This window comes from Elgaria multicarinata, chromosome 20 (genome assembly GCF_023053635.1).
Source record: "Elgaria multicarinata webbii isolate HBS135686 ecotype San Diego chromosome 20, rElgMul1.1.pri, whole genome shotgun sequence".
NCBI classification, from domain to species: Eukaryota; Metazoa; Chordata; class Lepidosauria; order Squamata; family Anguidae; genus Elgaria; species Elgaria multicarinata.
The window spans coordinates 5132346-5155870 of record NC_086190.1 but is presented as its reverse complement, the minus strand read 5'-3'; the positions used below and the strand labels follow the sequence as shown (position 1 = coordinate 5155870).

The following is a 23525-nucleotide window of genomic DNA, read 5'->3' as shown; positions in this document are numbered from 1 at the left end:
ATGGCCACCGACGAGCTGGCGACCAAGCTGAGCCGCCGCCTGCAAGTGGAGGCGCACAATGGGCGGCCGCCGCCCGACGAGCCCGCCGCCGCCGGAGAGCCGGAGCCCGACGCCGACGCCGACGCCGGAGAGCCGGCCCTGGGCAGCGGCGCCGACGGCGAGCTGAGCGCCAAGCTGCAGCGGCGCTCCGAGCTCAACGACCCGGGGTCGGCGGCCGCCTCCCCGCACCAGTCGCCGGGAGGCGGCCACCGCGTCTTCAGCCCCTACACCGAGTTCCGCGAGTTCTCCCGGCGCCAGATCAAGGACATGGAGCGCCTCTTCCGACAGTGAGTAGCCGCCGGCGGGCGGGCGGGAGGCAGTGCCTCTGAGCGTGTGTGGAGGCCGGCGCTGCCTTCCCCAACCAGACCTGGGGAGGGGCCGGGGGGCTACAATTCCCATCATCCCCTGAGGGTGGTAGCCCCACTCCTCGGGAGAGTGCTGAGGAGACGCTCACGCGTGCTTTTTCTCTCCCCCCTCCGTCCTACTCGCCCTTGATCCTTATAGAAATGCACTCTGTACTAGCTCAGGAGCTCTTCCCCCCCTCTCTCTTGGTTGCCAAGGCTTGAGCACATCTGGATGGCCGGTGGCCTAGGCCAGTTTTCATTATTATTTATTTACTTATTTATATAGCACCATCAGGGTACAGGATGGTGAATGTAGGTCTCTATGGGTGAGCAGAATTGGCCTTGCGGCTCCTATTTGGTGTGTTTTTCTCCCCCCATAATTTGAGCATTGGACTTCCTGGCGTAACATGGGGCGTGTCAGTGATTCACCCTACACACACACACACACACACACACACACACACAGACCCCCAACTCTAGAGAGGGGCCTTTGGGGCTTGCTGGCTTCCACCCAAAAGGACTTCTGCTTTTCCCTCTTTGGCAAAGCGATGCTCTAGAAGGAGAGGCATGTTCTGTTGCAATGCGCTGGGTTGGCACATCGGCTGAATTGTGGGGAAAAGGCCGAGGGGCCCTGAAGGAAACCCCACAATCCCTGTCTCCTCCACCCCCCCCCCCCGCCCCATGTTCTCCACCCTTCATCGGGAGCATTTTGAAAACCTCTTGTAATTCAAGTCTTTGGTCTGGGGACCAAAGCAGGAGCTGGGCTGCATGCACACATCCTGCACCGTAATTGGCCCTATGAAGCTGCCCAAGGAAGGTCTCAGTGGGGGTGGGGGTGGGGGTGGGGGGAGAGAAGGAGGCAGCTGCGTGGGCCAGGAGATTGCATTTGGAAGGGGGAGGGGAAGAGAGGGGAATTTTCACCTTGGTTTCCCCACCCCATCCCCACCTCCACCGGTGAGTTCTGCTTTTGTAGTATTCCAAGCACATCTGCACTTGGGGTGCCCAGGAGGGGAGGGGGGCAGACTGTGTGAAAGGGGGGAGGCGGCCGCATCTGGAGCTGCCTTCAACCTTTCCGCTTCTACAGGAACGCGCGGATTCCCTGAGGAATGCTGCGGACGCCAAACGGTTTATTGCTAAGAAAAAGAATAATAATAATTTCAGGCCAGATCAAAACCTGCATAAAAAACCGGCAGGGGTTCTTAATTTCCGCAAAGCAGAGCAAACGTGCGCTGAAAAGAAGCTCTGGTGTTTGGGCCGGGCTTCAGCCCTTGATCATGGGAAGGGGAAGGATCCCATGGGCGTGTGCGAAGTGCCGTTTTCTCAGTAATAAGACGAGGAGCTTGCTTCTGCGCACACCTGGTGTTTGGAAGCCATGGTGTGCCCAGGGAGGCCTGAACGTCTGGCTCTCTGAAGGAACAGAGGAAATTGGGCTGTGCGCTCTTGGTTCGTCTAACTCAGTGTTGTCTCATGTAGAGGCAGCGGCTCTAACTGGCAATGCTGGGCATTGAATCTGAGACCTATGGCAGGCAAAGCGTGTCCTTTACCACCGAGACCTTTCCCTGAAAGGCACGATGTCTGTAGGGTTATTCTGCAGCCTTTAAATTGCAATGGGTGCTGGCCACCAAATCAAAGTCCCAGGGGTTACATCTTGAGGGCCAGCTCCTTGGTTGGGGAGCCTCAAAGAAGTAAAGCCCACCGTGCAATCTTGCAACTGCAAAGAAATGCAAATAAAAGAAATGCAAATAAATGCATTTTCCCAGCAGACCTGACATTGCCCTGCTGCGTTCTTCACGGGGACGGGGGGGGGGGGACGGGACTTTCCCGTTCAAAGGGTCACAGTGCAAGATCCATTCAACAGGAGGAGGAAATGGCCTGGGTTAAATTCCACACATACAGACACACGTACACACCTGTTTCTCTTCCTGCCGCAATCCACCTTTGGGTCGGTCCCTGCCTCTGAATTCCCTTGGGCTTGCTTTGAGCGACCTCAGTCATTTTACCAGATCCAAGGACATGGCAGTTTAACTCAGAGACTTCGTAAACAGCCGCTTCATCTAGGGCGAGTAGAAGACTTGGCAGGAGAGGTTTTGCTGGATTTGATAAAAGGTTGTCGAAAGGCATCAAGGACGGGAAACCAGGGTCCATTTTTTCTTCTGAAATTAAGCCTTTGCAACATTGCAAAACCTGGCCCCTCGTTGGTACCTGTGCTGGATCCCTTTTAAATCTTTTGCTCGCCATCTTTTGTTCTTAAGTTTATCTCCACCTTATCTTTAGTTGAGCCAAGGCCTGTTTTGGCAAAGACACTGCCTGCAGCAAGGGAAATACAGAGTGAGCTGTTTCTTCTTCTTTCTCTTCTTCTCAGAACACCTGACACATTTCTTCAGAAGTCTCATTGTTTGACAGGCTCCTCCGGCTCTTCAGCTGCCATACAGGGACGGACAGTCGAAAGAGAGGGGGGAATTGGCAGGCTTCTAAATCTAGTCGGTTGGGACAGGCTTACCGTAGCTTCTCATGCTCCGAAAAGACAGGAGAACACAGAGGAAGCAGGCCCAGATGTAGGTGTAGCGGCATCCCGGGTGTTGAGGCAGCGCAACACAGAAAACTGCCTAATCTCTGCCAGTATTGTTGACACAGACTGGTAGCAACGGCCCTCCAGGGTTTCAGGTGGGAGTTTTTCCAGCCCTATCTGGAGATGCCGGGAATTGAACCTGGGACCTTCTGCATGCAAAGCGGATGCTGCACCACTGAGCTCCAGCTCCAGGGTTCTGGGGCTCATCTCTTGGTGGCAACGAAGGAGTGGAGATGATAAGAGGAGAATGAAATGCTGAATCGTATAAATAAAGATGGCTTTAAAATGGGGTTAAACTCACCTTCCCCAGCCTGCTGTCCTCCCGAAGACTTGGACTGCAGCTCCCATTATTCTCAGCCAGCATGGAATGATGGGAGTTGCAGTCCAGCGTGTCTGGGAGGCACGAGGTTGGGAAAGGCTGGAGTAGTCAGTTTTATAGGGGATGAGAGGTCTGTCGATCAGTGGTTGCTGGTATGGGTGTCCATTTGAAAAGGACATCTTGTATGGCACCGAATGCCAGTTGCAGGAGAAAGGAGAACAGGAAGGAGGGGTGTTTCCCCTGCGCCCTCCTTCCGAGCTTCCTGGAGGCATCTGATTGGCCCAAGTGGGAAATAAGGGTGCTGGACTAGGTAGGCCCTGCTGGGGCATCGTCCAGCAGGCAGGAACTGCATCGCTCTGGAGCATCCATCCAAGGCGGGCGTCTGTTGATCATTGTTTTAACAAAACGGCACACAGGCATCTCGTTCAGAGGCCGCCCTTGGTGATTCGTAGCAGTTGCGTCTCTGGACTGTGTCAGTTCTTGTGTTTCATTTGTCCTTCCCCCCTTTGCATTCTCAACTTTTTATTTTGAAGAGTCTTAAGAAGCCACAAACATGGGAGTATGCGTGTGGGACGGCAATCGGCAAGAATTTCAATTTCGGAACGTGGCATCATCTTCTCCCTTTGAGCTGTGTTAGTTTATAGTACTCTAAATGATGATGATGATGATGAGGTCTATACACACACACACACACACACACACCATGCATGCAAGAGCCAGTGTGGTGTAGTGGGTAAAGTCTCGGACTGGGAGTTGGGAGATTCAGGTTCTAGTTCCCACTCGGCCATGGAAACCCACTGGGTGACTTTGGGCCAGTCACAGCCTCTCAGCCCACCCTACCTCACAGGGTTGTTGTTGTGAGGATAAAATGGAGAAGAGGAGGATTATGTACATCGCCTTGGGTTCCTTGGAGGAAAAAAGGCAGGATAGAAATGCAATAATTTTATTTTTTTACATTTCCTAGGTTTTAAAATGTATATGTTTTAAATTTTGTAAGGCTTCCTTGAGGCCCAGTATTGGACAAAAGGTTGGATACAAATAAATATAGTAGTAGTAGTAGTAGTAGTAATAATAATAATAATAATAATAATAATAATAATAATAATAATAATATGTCTTATGAATCCAATTTATTGGACAGTAGTGTGATGCAACGAGGTATTTCATGGTTTGCTTTGGCAAACTTCAAACCTAAAACAGAAGAGAAAACGGGGGCTACTTGAGTTGTTTGAAAGAGAGGAAGCATTAGCAAGTTTTTGCAAGATATATGCGGAAAAGACAAGTGGCTCCCGAGAACGGAAATATTCCGAAATGCGTTGGGGTTATTAAAGCTTTTTCCGGCAGCTGGGAACGTTTTTTTTCTTCTGTTTTTAGAGGCGATCGGTGCCTGTTCCTCTGGGCTGGTTCTTTCACAAATGTGAAGCCGTTCCGAGAACACGAGATGTGATGATCGGGTTTCTTGGCTTCCTGTCCCTTCGGTTCCTTAATTTGCTTTTCTGCTTCCTTTTATCGTGGGCTGCTCTCCTCCTCCTCCTCTTAACGCTGCGTGTTTTTTGTTTTATGAGTTGAAGCGCCGTCATTTCGGGCCTTCGTCTCGTATTTAGAGTTTCTCCTCTTGCCGTGTTCGTGGCTCCTCTTGCCGGGTCCGTGGCCTCCTTTCCTCTCTTCTCCAAAACTAGACCTTCAAGGTTCTGCCTTCACTTACCATCACTTGTCATCACTCTGTTTATTTTGGCCAAGGGCAGCTGTTCTGTCTCTTCTTGTGAGATGGATTCATTCAGTTGCTCCCATGGCAAAGACCTGGCCGAATTGTCCGTCCAAGAGGAGGCAAATTGAAAGGGGTACCCCATCCTTCCCCAACCCGGCGCCCTCCCGATGTGTTGGACTACAACTCTCATCATCCCACAGCTGTGGGATGATGGGAGTTGTAGTCCAACACATCGGGAGGGCTCCGGGTTGCGGATATCTGGGATGCATCAACAGCTGTGATTTGCACTGAGACGGTCTCTGTTTATTTCTGCCTGCCTTTTACATATAAAACAGAAAACTGGGAGACAATAGCGACGTTTTAATCAATGTGACTGACTGCTGTTTGCAATGGAGGATTTAAATAATAATAATTGTTTCAGCAATGCAATGTGTCTATTGTTAATATTTTGGAAGTTGCTCTGGAACGTATAACACCCGCCAGTAGGGTCGGAATACAGTCTCTGTTATGTTGTGTGTGTGATGCTTGGGATAATGGGAGTTGTAGTCCAATGCTGCTGACCCTGGGTGCTCCATTTGCACTGCAGGCTGCCTAGATTCATCCGAGGTGGGGTGGGGGGGACACCTAACGGCCGTGTTTTAAGTCTGAGAATCGTAGCCACAACGTACATCTACCGCTCAATCTGGGGACGCCAGGTGTTCATGTAGGCCAGCATCCTGCTCCAGCCAGAGCCAGATGTGTTAGGGAGGCCTTCAAAGCAAAGCATATAGGCCACCTGGCAGTTGTGATTCAGTGGTACACTGCCTCTTAACATGGAAGCTCTGTACATCATGACTGTCGCTCAATAGCTCTGAGTAGACCTCTCCTCTGTGAATTTGTCTAGTCACCTCGTAAAGCTGCCTATGACTGTGACTATCCTCCATTTTGTGGCAGTGAGTTCCATTGGTGAATCGTCCCTTCTCTTGCTTTCTCCCCGGTCCCTGATTTTTGTGGTCCAGCATCGGGAGGTGAGACTAGGTTGTCGAGATCTGTGGTGACGAGGATTTGTATAGCCCAGCCTTAGTGCTAGAATTGTGCCCTCTAGTTTTGAAGATAAAATGTCCAGAGCTTAAGGTGGCTACCAGGGAAAGTTTGGTGGGTGATGAGTAAGTACTCGCCCTCTCGCCCACAGCCGCTGCTGTCTCCTGCCAGACTGGGGTGTGCGTGCGTGCGTGCGTATGACAGTGTCAAAGCGTTGCAGGATTTTCAACAACCCCACTGATGTGTTTTGTCACCCTGTGTCTGTTCGAACGCCGTACTAATCTTAGCAGCCAACGGCAGCAAGAAGAGCGAGCTGCGTGGCATTTTCGGAGGCAGGATGCTTGAGCAAGAGCCGGGCCGCTTGCCAATTCCCTCGCACTTCTCGATTGTGGCCTTCGTGTCGGAAATGACTAAGTCTCCCTTACGTGTTGCAGCGGTGAAACTGGCGAGCAGAGCCGTGGTTGGCTTTCAGTTGCACGGTGCCCTTTGCTCATGGATGCTGAAAGCCCCCCGCTAACCCATGCCCCAGACCCCACAGAAACGTAAGAGCTCTGCTGGATCAGACCAGCATCCAGCATCCAGGTTGCTTCAGCGGCCAGCCAGATGCCCCAAATGTGGCTTGAAGGCGACAGGCAGCGGACCTGGAGATTTGTCACGATAACGGTAGAATCTCCCTGCAGGGCCGGCCCTACCATGAGGCAGGGTGAGGCAGCAGATTTCAAAGGGCAGCAAATGGCTAGCTAATCTGTTTATTAATGTTGTATTTTAACTGCGAGAGGTGAGGAATTGTGTGCTTGTGGGATTTTCTGTCTCATGGTGCCGAAACAACGTGCCTGGCTTTGCATCCTATAGCCCTTGACTTGGGTGGGTGCAGGGAGTCGTTTGCCGTTTTGCTTCGGGCAGCAAAACATCTTCCACGCACGAGAGGAGGGAGGCGTGCGCAGGTGCAGGGGAACCCAAGGCTTGCAGACGGGAGTGTCCCCCTCCCCAATGCCCCCCCCGCCCCCCACAACCTAGTAAGGACTGCGCATGCTGAGTGCCCATGGAATGCTAATTGAGTGTTGTGGGGGTGAACGGATAGAAAATTGGTGGGGGCCAGGGGAAGAGAACGAAATGGAGTGTTCCTGCTGCGGGCTTAACAGGCTGGCTGGCAGCCTGACCAAGAGCTACATTTTGATGCAGGCTCCGGTTGTGACATCTGATAGCTAGCGATAGACCTGTCATCCATGAATTTGCTATGTTAATTGCTTCTAAGAGATTAACATGCACAGTGGCATGTGTTTTTTTATGTAAATAGCCATCATGGGGCTCTTTGATATTTAAAATCTATGTGCTAATTTCATGCAAGCAATTAATGTAACATCTAATTGGCTCTTAAAAGACAGGCGGAGGGAACATTGGTTCTTCTGCCGCCCCCGCCCCCCACAAAGAAATGTTGATTTGTAACATTTCTCAGTGCCTTAAATCCACTTTCCATGCCCTGATGTCTTTTAGATGTGTTGGACTGCAACTTCCATCATTCCCTGCCAGTAGCCACTAAGGGAGGATTGGGGGGGGGGGAGATGTGGATCAGGATCAGCCAGGGGGAGGGGCTTTTAACCTCCCCCCTCCCAGTCACGTGACATGATTAACATCACATCTAATTCGGCCTCGACCTTCGAAGAACAAAAAATTCAGGCATGGATCGCCAACCCAAAATGGTTTAGACTGGAGCTGGCCAAATGCATGGGCTAGCCCTGGCTCACAGACTTGGTGTCCTGATTGGCTGGGAGCATTATTGGCAATATTGCTCCTAGCTAATCAGATATTGCTCCCAGCCGACGATCAATATATGTCTCCTAGACAATCAGGATATAGATATAGATTGTTCCCAGCCAATCAGGATATACATTTGCTCCCAGCCAATCAGGAGACCAAGTCTGAGGGCTAGGGCCAGCCCAAGGTATTTTGCTGCCTGAAGCAAAGGACAAGATGACACCCACTTCCATTCCATCGACAAAAGCCGTCTGGACTGGGAGTTGAAACTTCCTTCAACACTGGAAATGGGTCAGCACCCTTCACCACACCAGAAGGCCACAGGGCAGGCCATGGGGCAGACATCTTTCTCCCTCTACACTCAGACGCGCTTCCAAGAAGCACAGACGCTCCAACAGGCAAATAGCGCTCCCCTCCTAGTTGCCGCCGCCACCCAGAATCTGCCGCCTGAAGCAACCGCCTCACTCTGCCTCGTGGTAGGGACAATCCTGCTGGAAGCCAACCAGAGCTTAAGAGGCAGAAAGAGTGCAATAAGTGAACACGATCCTGGCTGGATGGTTGAACCCGGTGCCACCAATTTCGAGGAGGGGTTTGTGATAACAGACGCGAAGGACCCTCTTCCCAACTGTCGTCACGATTTCTGCCGCCACAATTTCTTCAAATGTCCCTTTTTAACATTGGACCTTCTGAGCTGCTCAGCACTGTGGCCAGCCTTTTGCAGTTCTCACTCGATCTCCAGCCCTGAACTGTCACCCAGGAGACGTGAGTCTGTCTGCAAAGGTAGCGGCAGCGATGAACAAGCTCATGAGAAAGAGAGGAGAAGAAGAAGAAAGGAGCAGACTTCCTCTTGGTATCAAAAGAAAAGCCCACATTTCCCTGCTAAGCCCAGTATGAGCAATTTGCACACATGTATCTGAGTTTTAATCAGCTTTACCAAATAATCATATGGATTAATCTTGTGCTCCCGGAGAGAGGAACTATGGTAGGCCAGAGGGCCTCTTCCTTCTTAACTGCTGCGGTCGACAGGCGGCTGAGAATTAGTCACTGATCAGAATAATACTGGCATACGTCTGCCTACTTAGAAACACCGCAGTTCCATGTGCAGTTATATCCGGAGCCTGGGTTTAAAATAAGGCCTCTGTTCATCAAACTGGTGTAGCAGAGTGGGTGAAGAGACTGAGCCTCAAGGCCGCAAGTCCCGCGTTTGGATTTTGCCTCTGCTAGGGACTTACTCCATGGCTTTGGGCAAGTCACAATCACCCTTAGCCTCCCCAGGGGTGACAGTTTGTAAATTAGACTAGTACATATTTAAGCTGTTTTCATTAGGTAAGAATGCCCCCTTTCCTGCTAAAGCGGCGTGTTTCTTGTGAATGTGGTTACTGCGACCTGTCATATTGAAAGCAGCAGTGTTTGAAACCTAAATTTTCCCCTGGTACTGTGACACTTCAGCTGGGTGCTCAAGTACGTCCCGTCCTAAGGCTTGTTTGTTTAATTTATTTAATGAATTTTGTTTTCATTCATTACATTTTCCTCCCATCTTACCTCCAAGGGAGGCATGTTTTACCCTTGCAACACTCCTGTGAGGTAGAGTCAGATGGAGAAGGAAGGAGAGAAAGTCTGGTTTATGATCCACCCCTGAGTTTTATTTATTTATTTATTTATTTATTTATTTCATAGAATCATAGAATAGCAGAGTTGGAAGGGGCCTACAAGGCCATCGAGTCCAACCCCCTGCTCAATGCAGGAATCCACCCTAAAGCATCCCTGACAGATGGTTGTCCAGCTGCCTCTTGAATGCCTCTAGTGTGGGAGGGCATTTATTTAAGGATTTTTTATGCCGCCATTCAGCCAAAAAAGGCTCTCATGGCGGCTTACAAAAGTATTTCTTGACACTCCCTGCCCACAGGCTTACAATCTAAAAGACATGACACAAAAGGAAAGGGGATTGGGAGGGAGGAGGAGGAGGAGGGGGAAAAGGAAAGCAAATTCAGGCACTACAATCTTAGTTGCAAAGTTCAGCAGTTACAGTTGACAGCAGGAGGGAGGGGGCTCTCAGCTGGAGCTGGACCCAGGCACGGTGGAGAGGTGCCTAGCTGCTGCTTCCTCCCTCACTGATGGCCTTTTGTTTTCTGTCTAAGTTGGTATTTGAAACTGGTTTGGGTTGGTTGTAGTCCGGCACTCTAATCCAGGGGTTCTTAACCTGGGGTCCATGGAACCCCAGGGGGTCATAGAATCATAGAATAGCAGAGTTAGAAGGGGCCTACAAGGCCATCGAGTCCAACCCCCTGCTCAATGCAGGAATCCACCCTAAAGCATCCCTGACAGGTGGTTGTCCAGCTGCCTCTTGAAGGCCTCTAGTGTGGGAGAGCCCACAACCTCCCTAGGTAACTGATTCCATTGTCGTACTGCTCTAACAGTCAGGAAGTTTTTCCTGTTGCCCAGCCGGAATCTGGCTTCCTGTCACTTGAGCCCATTATTCCGTGTCCTGCACTCTGGGAGGATCAAGAAATGATCCTGGCCCTCCTCTGTGTGACAACCTTTGAAGTATTTGAAGAGTGCTCTCATGTCTCCCCTCCATCTTCTCTTCTCCAGGCTCAACACGCCCAGTTCTTTCAGTCTCTCTTCATAGGGCTTTGTTTCCAGATCATCCTGGTTGCCCTCCTCTGAACACACTCCAGCTTGTTCAGCGTCCTTCTTGAATTGTGGAGCCCAGAACTGGGCGCAATACTCTAGATGAGGCCTAACCAGGGCCGAATAGAGAGGAACCAGTACCTCACGTGATTTGGAAGCTATACTTCTATAGGTAGGGAGGTAGTGGGCTCTCCCACACTAGAGGCCTTCAAGAGGCAGCTGGACAACCATCTGTCGGGGATGCTTTAGGGTGGATTCCTGCATTGAGCAGGGGGTTGGACTCGATGGCCTTGTAGGCCCCTTCCAACTCTGCTATTCTATGATTCTATGATTCTTTGATTCTATTAATGGATGGGCTTCAGGGGGTCCATGAAAGTCAAATAAAAAATTATTTATTTATTTATTTATTTATTTATTTATTTATTACATTTCTATACCGCCCAATAGCCGGAGCTCTCTGGGTGGTTCACAAAATTTATATTCACTATATTAAGGGAATCACTGGAGTTGATTTTTTAAGTATATTCATTGCATGCAAAGTTGTGTTTATGTGCTTATGTGCATTTTTCTAGGGAGGGGGTCCATAGCTTTTCAAAGGGGTCCGTGACTCAAAAACGGTTAAGAACCACCGCTTTAATCTTTTTGGGTCAGTGGACACATTTGGGATTTTGAGAGTGTTGTGGGTGCACTCACAAAATGGCCACCAGTTTTTAAAGTGGCTGTCATGGCGGACGTGGTGGACAAAACACTCATTTCCCAGATGCTAAATGGTGAAGAAAAATCACTTGCCCCAGAACCAGAGTCCAAGGAAGAGGGGGGGGGGGATGAGCTTCAAAACTCAAGACCACCCTAGTGAACCCGAATAAAGATGGCCTTGGAGTGCAGCCCCTTTGCCTTGCAACATCCCAGTTAAAAACAATAATAATTTTTAAAAATGGTGGACGATTGAGCTTGTGTGTGCCCCAGACATTAAAAGCATCCTTATTCTAAAGGCCTCAGCCTCAAGTGGACCACAAGCAGCTAAATTTGCAAGTCTCAAGCATGAAACAAGCACCTCCGTTTCAAGAGAGCGCAAGACAATCAGCCCAGGGTACATTAAGTGGTTTGGCTCCTTTTCCAGCGGTCTGAAACACACCCAAAGCTGTCAGCAGTGCGTTGCTGAAATCCACTCAGCCAATTCTTCGAAAGCTTTGCCTATTTAAAAGAAAAAGAAGTTTCAAATCGGAAAATATTGGACAGTCTGCAAATGTTTCCCACAGCAAAGGCGTGGGAGAACCCGGGGTGAAATGGAAGGTGTTCCCAACCTCCCAAACCTTTATTGCTCTGTGTGTGTGTGTGTGTGTGTGTGTGTGTGTGAGAGAGAGAGAGAGAGAGAGAGAGAGAGGGATTAGGCCCATCTATGCAGGAGGTTTACTCTGGTGCTACTATGCCTCACACGCACTTGTGACACATGACGTTCCTCCTTTTCCACAGCAACTGCGTGTTTTCATGCCACAAAACCCGCATTTTTGCAACCCCTTTTTGTGATGGATTTCCCCATCACACGGGCTTCTCTGCACTTGGGAGTCTGCGTGACCTCAACTAGAAATACAGGGTTTGGCAGCAGCTGTAGGGAACAGCCTGATAGGAGGAAAGGGAATTTGCTTCATCAAAGGGTGGACATGAGAAGAGGAATATCTGTTGTTCATGTCCCCCCACCAAATGAGCCTTGCTCCCGAAAAAGATGTTTAAAAACATCACACACACAAAACAACAACCCTCCACTTCTGCTGTGAAAGCAGCTTGCTAAACGTGTCTACTCAGAAGCAATTCCCATTGTCTTGAGAATGTCATGCAGAGGAGGGCCAGGATCACTTCTCGATCATCCCAGAGTGCAGGACACGGAATAATGGACTCAAGTGACAGGAAGCCAGATTCTGGTCGAACAGCAGGAAAAACATCCTGACTGTTAGAGCAGTACGACAGTGGACCCGATGACCTAGAGGCCTTCAAGAGGCAGCTGGACAACCACCTGTCAGGGATGCTTTAAGGTGGATTCCTGCATTGATCAGGGGGTTGGACTCGAGGGCCTTAGAGGCCCCTTCCAACTCTACTATTCTGTGATTCTATGATTCTATGACTCAAAGAGGTTGTGGACCCCTGCATATGCCAAATCTCACTTGAATGTGCCACAATGGAGCATTTAAGCATAGGTAGGCAGCAAGGGTTTAAATCCATAAGTATATTATGCAATCAGATTTGCATTACGCAACTGGCTCAAAAACACACTTTCTTTGTCCTAAATTACACAAAATGCAACAGAAGGTGTTTTGGCCCATAAGAAAAATCCACCTTCAGGCAATGCCTTTGATTAGGGCCCGCCCCAAAATGTCTCCTAAGCTAAAATCCTATGTGTATTGGATTAAATGGCACTTCCTTTAGAATAAAATGCACAGAGTGGTGCTAAAAATGTCGCTGCTGGCTCTCTGTTTTGTGACATTTCACTCTGTCCTGATACAGGTATTGTTTGACATGTGTATTTTATTCATTTTATTTATTTACAATATCCCTATACCGCTCCCTAGCTGAGGATTTCCGAGGGGAGAACAAATGAGGTAAAAGAATAAAAACAGAATAAAAACATCTGCTAACAACGCTGCTAAGAATAATAATATCAGAATCTCCCAGGGACTAGTAACTTGCCTTTTTAATAATGAAGAGATTGTCAGCATTGGGCAAACGGGTATAACCTTGGTGAAATGGGTGAATCTCTGTCTCAGACCCATAAAACATAAATTTGCTGACTCTCCAAAATGGAAACCAGAATATCAAATTGACCAGTTCAAGTCGTCATGAATAATTTTTTTGTATTACTTTTATTTTATCCTACTCTTCTTCCAGGGAATTCAGGGCAGTGTATAAGGTTCTACCCCCCTTTAAACCCTACAACAGCCCTATGAGGTAGGCTAGGTTGAGAGATCGTGACCGGCCCAAGAGCATTCAATGAGGTGCATGTATGGGTGGGGTTCAGAACCTATTTCCCTCCCGTCTGAACTTCCGTAATCTGAACCTGTAGCTAACTGCTACACCACAGGAACAACAGCATAGTAGGCCCGGCTGGAGCTTTCTCCAGACGCTCCCTGCCTTTTAAAAACAAATGTCTTGGTACCCATGAGGACTAGAAGCTTTTTGTTCATTTTTAATCAAACTCTGATTCCAAGAATCCTACGATTCTAAAGTTGTCAGGTGCTGTCGGCCTTTTTTTTGTAGAGGGGGAATGGGGCGGGGGGAGAAGGCTTCTAGCTAAGATTTCACCGTACACCTTGAAATTTCAGGTGCAGAAACGTAGCTGTGCAAATGTATTTGCTTGGGTTTGAAGCAAAAGAGAGTTGGTAGAATCCTAGAATAGCAGAGTTGAAAGGGTCCTACAAGGCCATCGAGTCCAATCCCCTGCTCAATGCAGGAATCCACCCTAAAGCATCCCTGACAGAGGGTTGTCCAGCTGCCTCTTGAAGGCCTCTAGTGTGGGAGAGCCCACAACCTCCCTAGGGAACTGGTTCCATTGCCGTACTGCTCTAACAGTCAGGAAGTTTTTCCTGATGTCCAGCTGGAATCTGGCTTCCTGTCACTTGAGCCCGTTCTTTCATGTCCTGCACTCTGGGAGGATCGAGAAGAGATCCTGGCCCTCCTCTGTGTGACAACCTTTTAAGTATTTGAAGAGTGCTATCAAGTCTCCCCTCAATCTTCTCTTCTCCAGGCGAAACATGCCCAGTTGCCATTTTGTTCAGCCCTCTTTGAGTCAGGAAGACTTCTGCCTCTCATCATTATCACGGTCTTTTCACCACCACCACCACTACAGCAGGGTGTAGGTTGTGGGCTCTCCCACACTAGAGGCCTTCAAGAGGCAGCCGGATAACCATCTGTCAGGGATGCTTTAGGGTGGATTCCTGCATGGAGCAGGGGGTTGGCCTCGATGGCCTTGTAGGCCCCTTCCAACTCTGCTGTTCTATGATTCTATACATGGAACACCTCCACAGCATGGACCTTTTGTTGGTTTATAAGGTTTTATGATAAGGCGTATTTGCAGGCCGCAATGCAAAGAGAATCACGCCCTGACCGTTCCCATGAAAAGGCGGCACTTCCTGTCTGGTTCTTGAACTGGACTTTGGATAGCAAAACCAGGTCTGCTGAAGAGTTAGCAGTATGCTCTAATGCTAGAGAAGCTTTCGTACAGGAAATCTTCCCCTTTCTCATGCAGCCTCTGGTCTCTCCAGCCAAAGTCCACCACACTAACCACTTTGCCAGCTTCACATTCTATGCAGGGCCGGCCCTACCATGAAGTGGGTGGATGCAGGTGCAGCAGGTGTCAGAATATGGGAACAGCGGCGCCGTCCCCTTCCAAAGGGTCTGCTGCTTCTTGGTCCTGCCGTCCACCTGCATGGATTGGTCCCAAAAGCTGGTGGTGTTTTTTTCTACTGACGCTTACAAATTGTGTTTAAATGGATCAACACGGCTCCCGGTTTGTGAAAGGCTGCGTGTTTTGCTTCCTGTGGCTTTGATGTGGGCCAGTTATTGTGTTTGTCAGTTCAAGCCTCATTTCCCCCACTACCCCCCAGTTTGAACTGATTCACATTGGGAAAATAACCACCTGATTCCAACAGTACCGGTTTTGGACGGAGAATGTGAAAAGAACAGACTGTGTCGCTCTGCACTGTGTCATTAGTTAATCTATAACCACTCGACTGAAAATGAAGCCCGGACGCACGGCAGTAATAGGAAGTCTTGGGGCACCTCCAAGATTAACTGATTTTATTGTTGCAGATCAGCAGGGACAAGGTGGTTGCTTGGGTTCTCGAAGGGGGACGCCAACTTGCTTTTATTTCATGAGCTAATTATTATTTAGGGCAGGGGGTGGGGAAGGCTGTGGTTCTCGGCTTAATTCCATGTGGCTCTCGGCCTAATGTCAAAAGCCCTAGTGATCCATTCAGCACCCTGGGAGGAGCGGTTCTGTGCCCTTCCACCGTGGCCCCCTGAGCAAGCAGGAGGGTAATCATGCTAACAATATTTATTTCTCAACTGCCTCTCCCTTTGGATCGAGGCGGGGGAACAACATTAGCACAATACAATACGAATCAAAGACATAAAATTAATTAAAAGAGCATATAAAACCGGTACAAAATTAAAATAACAATCAAGACATCTCAAAATTCTTAGGTTTAAAATTCATCTGGGTAGGTTTGCTGGAAGAGATTAGTCTTTATGGGTGTCTTAAACTTGGAGAGAGTGTTAAGTTGACGAATCTCCTCTGGCAGGCCATGCCACAGTCTGGGGAGAGAGAGAAAGAGAGAAGGAATGGATCTAGCCTCTGGCTTGGGCCCTGCCCACTTCTGGCTCAGACCACGCCTATTTCTAGCTCGGGCCCGGCACATTTCAGGCTTGAACCACACCCGTTTCTGGCTCAGACCACGCCTATTTCTAGCTCGGGTACCGCCCATTTCTGGCTTGGACCATGCCCATTTCTGGCTCACACCCTGCCCATTTCAGGCTTGAACCACACCCGTTTCTGGCTCGGGCCACACCCATTTCTGGCTCAGACCACGCCTATTTCTAGCTCGGGTACCGCCCATTTCTGGCTTGGACCATGCCCATTTCTGGCTCACACCCTGCCCATTTCTGGCTTGGACCACGCCCGTTTCTAGCTTGGGCCCTGGCCACTTCCAACGTGCAAAATTGTGCCTGCAAAATTAGTTGGCATTGTTATTCAATTTCACTCTCGTTTTATAGGTACGACGCTGGAAAGGATGGTTACATTGACCTGATGGAGTTGAAACTGATGATGGAGAAACTCGGGGCTCCCCAAACCCACCTTGGATTGAAAAACATGATCAAGGAGGTGGACGAAGACCTTGATAGCAAACTCTCCTTCCGGGAGGTAAGAGCCGTCGCTGGATATTTCATTGCAGCACCGTCCTCTGCGTCTTTGCGCAAAACTCAGTTCCACGTCATTCTACGGGTCTTATTCCTCATTTCTCTTTAGTGCCATTCTCTCGAAAAAAATCTCCTGCATGTTTTCAGATTGGTCTTTCGAAGAGGCAATTGTTGGCCGTGAAGGTCATGCAGCACCTTTGGGGGACTGGCCAACAGCATTGCCAGAAGCAAATCTGGTATCCTTTCCCCGCTCGCTGGGATTTTCTCAGAGTTGCGGTACAAGAAGCTCATGGTTGATTTTTGCTCTTTCCTCTTCCCTCTCCCCTTACTTCAGTTTCTTCTGATCTTCCGCAAATCCGCCGCGGGCGAGTTGGAAGAGGACAGCGGCCTGCACGCCTTAGCCCGCCTGTCAGAGATCGACGTCTCAACAGAGGGAGTCAAAGGAGCCAAAAGCTTTTTCGAGGCCAAAGTAAGGAGGAGGGTAGTGGGCGCATGTGGGGTGGAGGGCTGGCAGAAATCCGGTGGGGATATAAAGAATAACATCCTTTTGGAAAGACTGGCACAAAAGTCAGGAAACCGCCCCGCGATGGGTGGTTGGGGTGGGGCCAGGCGAGGCGGGTGGCCGCAGCTCAGAATCTCAGAGGGGTGGATTGGGACCCCAGTTGGTCGGGCCAGAACTTCAGCAGCCCTGCTTGCTAGGGAACCCAGAGTCGTTTGCTGCCGAATTTCAGCGTCGAAGGAGTGGCGTTTTTGGCTGCCGATGTGCCCCCGAGAGCACGGCCCGCGAGGTCACCCAGGGTTGGGAATGTGGCCCCACATCCATGCAGTCCAAGCTGCTCTACAGCACACATCTGCACAACCGAGACAGACAGCAGCGTGAGAGTCTTTTGGCCTGTAGCTCCCACGAGCCTCATCCACTGGAACCAGTGGTGAAGGATGCTGGGAGTTGTAGGCAAAACTAGGGATGTGCTCCGCTTCTAATCGGACTGTAGAAGCAGGAGCGGAGCGGGGGGCTTCGCCTGCCCTTAAGGCGGAGGCGAAGAGGATTGGGGGGGCGGCGGAGCGTGACGAAGAGGATCGAGGTGAAGGCGGATCCTTTGCCTCGATCCGGAGCTCCGCCGGAAAGGTAAGTGGGGTTTACCGGGCCCTGCCGCTGTCGCCCATGCGACGGCGGCAGGGCCCGGTAACACCCCCCCCCGCCCTCCTCTCCCTTACCTGCCTCCGTCCGCGGTCCGTCAGCGTCTTCAATTGAGCCCGTGGTTCCAGCAGGAAGTCTGGGCCGCTTGCGGCCCAGACTTCCTGGTGGAACCGCGGGCTCAATTGAAGACGGCGATGGACCACGGACGGAGGCAGGTAAGGTCCCCCTCTCCCTTGGTCCCTTACCGGGCTCTGCCGCCGTCGCCGCATGGGCGGCGATGGTGGCAGGGCCCGGTAACCCCCCCCTATGGGGGGGGAACGGAGCTCCGATCTGGATCCGGAGCTCCGAGCGGAGCGGAGTGGGCACAGGCGGAGTGGGGGCGGGGCGGAGCGGCCCGATCCGAAAATGGCGGATCTGAAAGTGAAGCGGAGTGGGGGGTCCGTGCACACCCCTAGGCAAAACAGCTGGTGGTCCACAGGTTGCCTGTGTTTGAAGCTCGGCCTCGTGCTTCCTCTGCTTTCCAGCACAGAGCAGGAGCGGGTTGCCAATTTCGGCTGTTCTGAGCCCACGGGCCGCTTCTCCCCATTGCAGGTACAAGCCATGAACGTCACGAGTCGCTTCGAAGAGGAGATCAAGGCGGAGCAGGAGGAGAAGCGGCGGCAAGCGGAGGAGATGAAGCAGAGGAAGGCGGCCTTTAAAGAGCTCCAGTCGGCGTTCAAGCAGTGACCGGGCCAGACAGAGCGGTGCTGGGGGGAACAGCGTCCTCCAACGACCCGGAAGCAATCTCCCGTTCCTCGGGGCAGGGGGGTGCCCTGGGAGGTTCCCAACTGTTGACCTGCGCCTTGAACGTCCGCTCGGCCTGCAGTGCTCTGAAGCAAGTCCCCTTTTCTGCGGATCGAGCGGCCGTTGAAGGCGCAAGGCCGTTGGAGGCAACCCTGCACGTTTTGCGTATGGACCAATGCGGGAAAGGATCACGTTTGCATCTGGAGCCGTTCAGGCTTCTGGCTGTGCAATCAACCCCTTTGCGTTGCGCTGTTTCTCCCTGACCTGCGAAATACCTCAGGTGAAAATCCAGAGGGTACCCGTGTCCGTGTCGGCCCGTTCCGTGTTTTCCCCCCTGTGAATGGTGTCTCTTGTCTGTCTGGTGGGAGTTTTGTGACCACTGGGTGTGTCCTGAGCCTGGGCTTTGTGCATTCGACTCGTGAATCATTTCCTGTCCCTGCCGGTGTGTAGTGATCGCTGTGGTCATGTGGGGGCGGCACACGGTGTGCACAGGAGCGTCGAAGGGACCCCGGCTTGTGCGAAATGGCAGCTTTTGCGTTTGCAATCTGTTCCCACGAGGAATGCTTTTAACGGATCACTTTAGATGTCCTTTGCGTGACGCTTTGCCAAAAAAATTGGGGTGGGGGAGATGTGCAGCTACTGGTGGTAGCATGCTGGGTGGACTTGAAGTCAAGAAAGCTGCCTCCTCTTCTTGACCTGTCCTCTTGTTTTCCTTGACCGACCTTGGTAGCGGCTGCTGAACTGTCTCACGTTTCTGAGGACAGGGGTCCCCAAACACCGTGAGTCCCTGGGAATATTTGCCATTTTGAAAGAGTGTCATGGGCGCTTTCACAAAATGGCTGCTGCGGGGGGCTTGTCCATGCCTAAAAATGGCTGCCGTGTTCTGGGAACACTCGTTTTCCAGAATACAAGGTAGAAGTGGGATTTGAGTCCAAAACACAAAACCATTCTGTTGAACCCAAATAAAGATGGCGGCATGCTAGACTCCCAGTTAAAAATGTTATAGAACGTGTTGGAAAATACAATTTAAAACAAGAGGAGACGGCACTAAGAGCGGTGTCTGTAGGTATACTGCGGGCACAACGTTAGAGATCCAGGCCTAGATGTCTTGTGCAAATTCCACCCCACTCCATGGCACCATCAAAGGTGTCCTGAGCTGTTTCTCTTCCTGGCATGAATTAATTCCCCCACTGTCCCTGCATCTGGTTGTAGGCTGCCAGGAGAAGACAGCATGGGGCACTGGAGTCATTCTCCGCTAGGGTGAATGACTAGAGCAGTACAACCATCCTTGGTTGCAAATGGTTGTGGTTCTTCTAGGGATGTCCATCGCTGGGAAATCTAGTTATTTTTTAACTCAAAACTTCCATGTTGTGTAAGACTCGCTTTGCATCCACAAGCCAAGCTGCAGGCTGTTCCCCGAATTCTAGGAACCTTTTTACAGTTTTTTTTTTTTTTTTGAGTGGTCAAATTTGCACAAATTTCTGAGCAAGTTGTGCAAATTATAGCCAAATTTACGCAAACGTCTGAGCAAGTTGTCAAGTGTCTGAGCACTTTGTGCAAATTGCGGCTGGATTTGTGCAAAATTCTGGGCCGTTCGTGCACATGATAGCTGAATTTACACAAATGTCTGAGCAATTTGTGCAAATTACAACGCAATTTGTGCAATTTACGCACATTCAGCCATAATTTGCACAAATTGTAGAACCTTCTAAAAAGAAAAATGGATCAAATTCCCAGAACGCTTGTAAACTGGTCTGACTCGCTGCCAATCGAGTCATGTGCCATAGTGGGAACTGATTTGAATTCCAGGGGTGGGGGTGAATTTAGGAAAACCTGTCGAACTCCACCCTACAAACGGATTTTTCCCACAACCCTAGTTTGTTCTCATTTGGCCACAGGGTGTTGTGTTTGCTCCCCCTAGAGGACAGGAGTGGGCACTGCGTATCCTCCTCAAGGTCTCGCCATTTCACTCCCTTGCACAAGTGAAGAATCCTATAGGATGCATATTTCCAACATCTGTGGACATGAATTCCATGTGTTCAACTTTTATTGAGCAAGGAAGAGGCAGTTACAGCTGGCAAAGTACCACGGTTCAGACGTCTTGCCTAAGAACTGTGAAAGGAGGGTGGGGCGTCCCAAGGATTTTTCCGATTAGCCCAGAGTACTCGGAATTCTGTTTCCCAAGGCAGCTATCTATAATGTCACCTTTTCCCTCGGTACTTGACCAATTCATAAAATCATAGAATAGCAGAGTTGGAAGATGCCTCTAAGGCCATCAAGTCCAACCCCCTGCTCAATGCAGGAATCCACCTCAAAGGTCTTCTGACAGGTGGCTGTCCAGCTGCCTCTTGAAGGCCTCTAGTGTGGGAGAGCCCATGACCTCCCTAGGTCATTAGTTCCATTGTTGTACTGCTCTAACCATCAGGAAGTTTTTCCTGATGTCCAGGCAGAATTTGGCTTCCTGTAGCTTGAGCCCATGATTCCGTGTCCTGCACTCTGGGAGGATCGAGAAGAGATCCTGGCCCACCTCTGTGTAACAACCTTTCAAGTCCTTACGAACGCTACCAAGTCTCCCCTCAATCTTCTTTTTCCAAAGTAAAAATGCTCTAGCTTCAATAGCTTCATCACACGTTGCATCTACTTGATGATGTGAATCCCCCGGGTGCCTGCAAACCTCTGTGCAAGCAAGGAGGACTTGTCTTCTAAGTGGCCAGCTTCAATTTCTAATACTCCGTCCCTGCTGTTAAGTTTACCTCTGTGCATTTGCCATTTTAATGAGACCAATTGGGTAAAAGGAGATGGTCTAGTGTATGTATTTGGTGGCAGAGTGGTCACCCCTCTTTTTTGGTGGGGGGCACCTTGTCGGAACAGAATTAACTCTCAGGGGCTGTTCACATAACATGGTTACTCAGCTCAGTGGTTGAATGCGGATTGTTGCAGAACCATGGGTTGTTTGTTGAACAGTGGGTTAGCGTGTTGTCTGAACCCAGGACATTTTCCGCACAGTCCATGGGTTCCCAGTGTGGCTCGTTCGAGAAAAATGAGCCACACTGCACAGTAAACAGGGCCACTCTGCGGAAAACGTCCTGGATTCAGACAAAACGTTAATTCCAACAAACAACTCACAGTTCAACAACAACCCACACCCGACCACCGAGGGTGGGTTAGCGTGTTGTGTGAACCCAAGTCTCAGCAAATTTGACGTTGAACAGTGTGGGTGGGGGCATCTTAATGAAAGCCCCCCCATCCTGGAAGATGAAGTGGGGTCAAAAGGTATTGTAGGTTAGTTTGGGATATCACCTGAGCAGCATAATGTATAGTGTGTATGTGAGTGTGTGTGTGTTTATATCAAGGCAATAACCCCAAGTGCTGGAGTTGTGGACCATTAAGATGGAAACGATAAAGCTGATTGTGGAAAATGGAAAGTGCTTATTTTGCACCTATGTATTTTGAGCAAATCCACCCAAATCTAGAACCATGTGGGTGAAAGTTCCAGAATAATGCTTGTAGTTCTTTTAACATTCCATCTGTGTTGAATGTTCAGGCTGGGAGACCACCCTTAAGTGCTTTTAAATGTTTATCTGGATTTTTATTTTTCGTGCATGCACTGTGAACTTGAAAGAAAGGGACAACCCCGAATTCTCTCGTTCTGGTTTTGTCCCAGAAAACCTCAAATGTGTTTGACAGAGGGGAGATCACTCCATATTTTCTTCTTTTCTCAAAGTCGCGCTCACAAAAGAAACCGATAGAACGAGTGTTGCCAACTTTAAAAGATCCTCCTGTTCAAAGGTACCAATGATTTTAACAGCAACTGTGGGGGGTGGGAGTTTTGTCAAGGGTGCCTTTCTGACCCCTTTAGTGCCCCCTAAACTTTCAAGAAGTGGGGTGTACAAAGTGAGAATTATCCTTGTAACCTGCAGTCATTTGCAGTATCTCAGTCAGTTGTGTATCTCAACGCTTTGAATGCTTTCATCTACTCATTTTGTTTGGAGGGGGGGAAACATGTTCAAGGCACATGAGCAGCTTGGGTCACCTTTTTTTAGATAAGTTGGCAACCTTAAATAGCGCTGTTTTTGTTTTTTTTTAAAAAAAAAAACTGTGAGACCACAGCAGTGCATGCTTTTAGCCTTCCTGAAAAATTGTGCTGTGGGAGTTGTAGTCCAGTACATCTGGAAAGTGCCAAGTTGGGGAAGGGCTGCTTAATGGAAAAACTGAGCATTAAAAGCCAGAGACTTCCTTCTGTTTTGTTACGTGTTGCCACCTTGCTTTATTCAAAAAGGCTCCTCTCCCTCTCTTTTCCCACTTACTACGTTCATTTTTCCTCTTTCTTCTTTGGAGACTTCTAATTGTTCACTTACTTCTCCTGCTAATAATGTATTTTTTGGTCACAGATTTTTAAAGGCCCATTGATTGATCTTCAGAGATTCAGTTTATTTTTTCATATTGCATCCTTGGGTGCTTGGGGCGGGGGGGGCGGGGGATGCCGGAACGAGGAGGGGCTTGGGAAAGCATTATATGAAATCTCTCCTTCCATTCTTCTACAGCAGCCTTCCTCAACCTGGGGCGCTCCAGATGTGTTGAACTACAACTCCCAGAATGCCCCAGCCAGCTCTGCATTCTGGGAGATGCAGTCCAGCACATCTGGAGCGCCCCAGGTTGAGGAAGGCTGTTCTACAGCTTTGTTCCCAAAATGTTTATGGATGGATTTAAAATGTATGTTGTTGTTGTTTTGCTTTCAATTCCAAAAAGCTGCTCCACGGTATGATTTTATTTTTTTTAACCAAAAATAATTAAAACAAAATTATATTTCATAAGCACGTTGTGGTGTCCAGAGAATTTTTCCCCCTTCCTATTGTGGAAAAACATACGGTCACTTTGGGTTGGAATTTGGCCTGTTGTTCGAAACCTTTAGCCTTCTTTGCAGCTTGGCTTACTGGTTTGAGTTGTCTGAATTTATTACGCTCAGGCAGTGTGGTGTTGCAGCTAAGACATCTGAAGTTGGTCTGGGCAGACCCGGGTTCAAATCCTGGCACAAACATGGCCAGTTTGACTCGCTTACCTCAGTCCTATAACAATATTATTTGAGGTCTGCTTGGTTTTTTTTTTAAAAAAAACTCCCTCCATTACTAATTAATTAAGTAATTACCTTTCTATGCCATCAATCCACTGGGCAAATTATAAAAAGGTGTTTTTAAAAACAAAAACCACACCTAACTTTATTTATATATTTATTACATTTAGCCGAAGCTCTCTTTGCCATAGAAGAGCTAAAAATATAAAATACAATACAAATATTTAAAAGAATAAAATAC

General features: G+C 49.4%; 1 protein-coding gene across 1 annotated transcript; it reads left to right on the top strand.

Annotated features, from left to right (window-relative positions):
• EFHD2 (EF-hand domain family member D2) lies at window positions 1-23030 on the top strand. Its single transcript, XM_063145142.1, has 4 exons — window positions 1-326; window positions 16149-16296; window positions 16627-16761; window positions 18022-23030. Exons 1-4 carry the CDS (start codon window positions 1-3, stop codon window positions 18154-18156), a joined length of 744 nt encoding a protein of 247 aa, XP_063001212.1. The 3' UTR covers window positions 18157-23030.
• The last annotated feature ends 495 nt before the right edge of the window (window positions 23031-23525 follow it).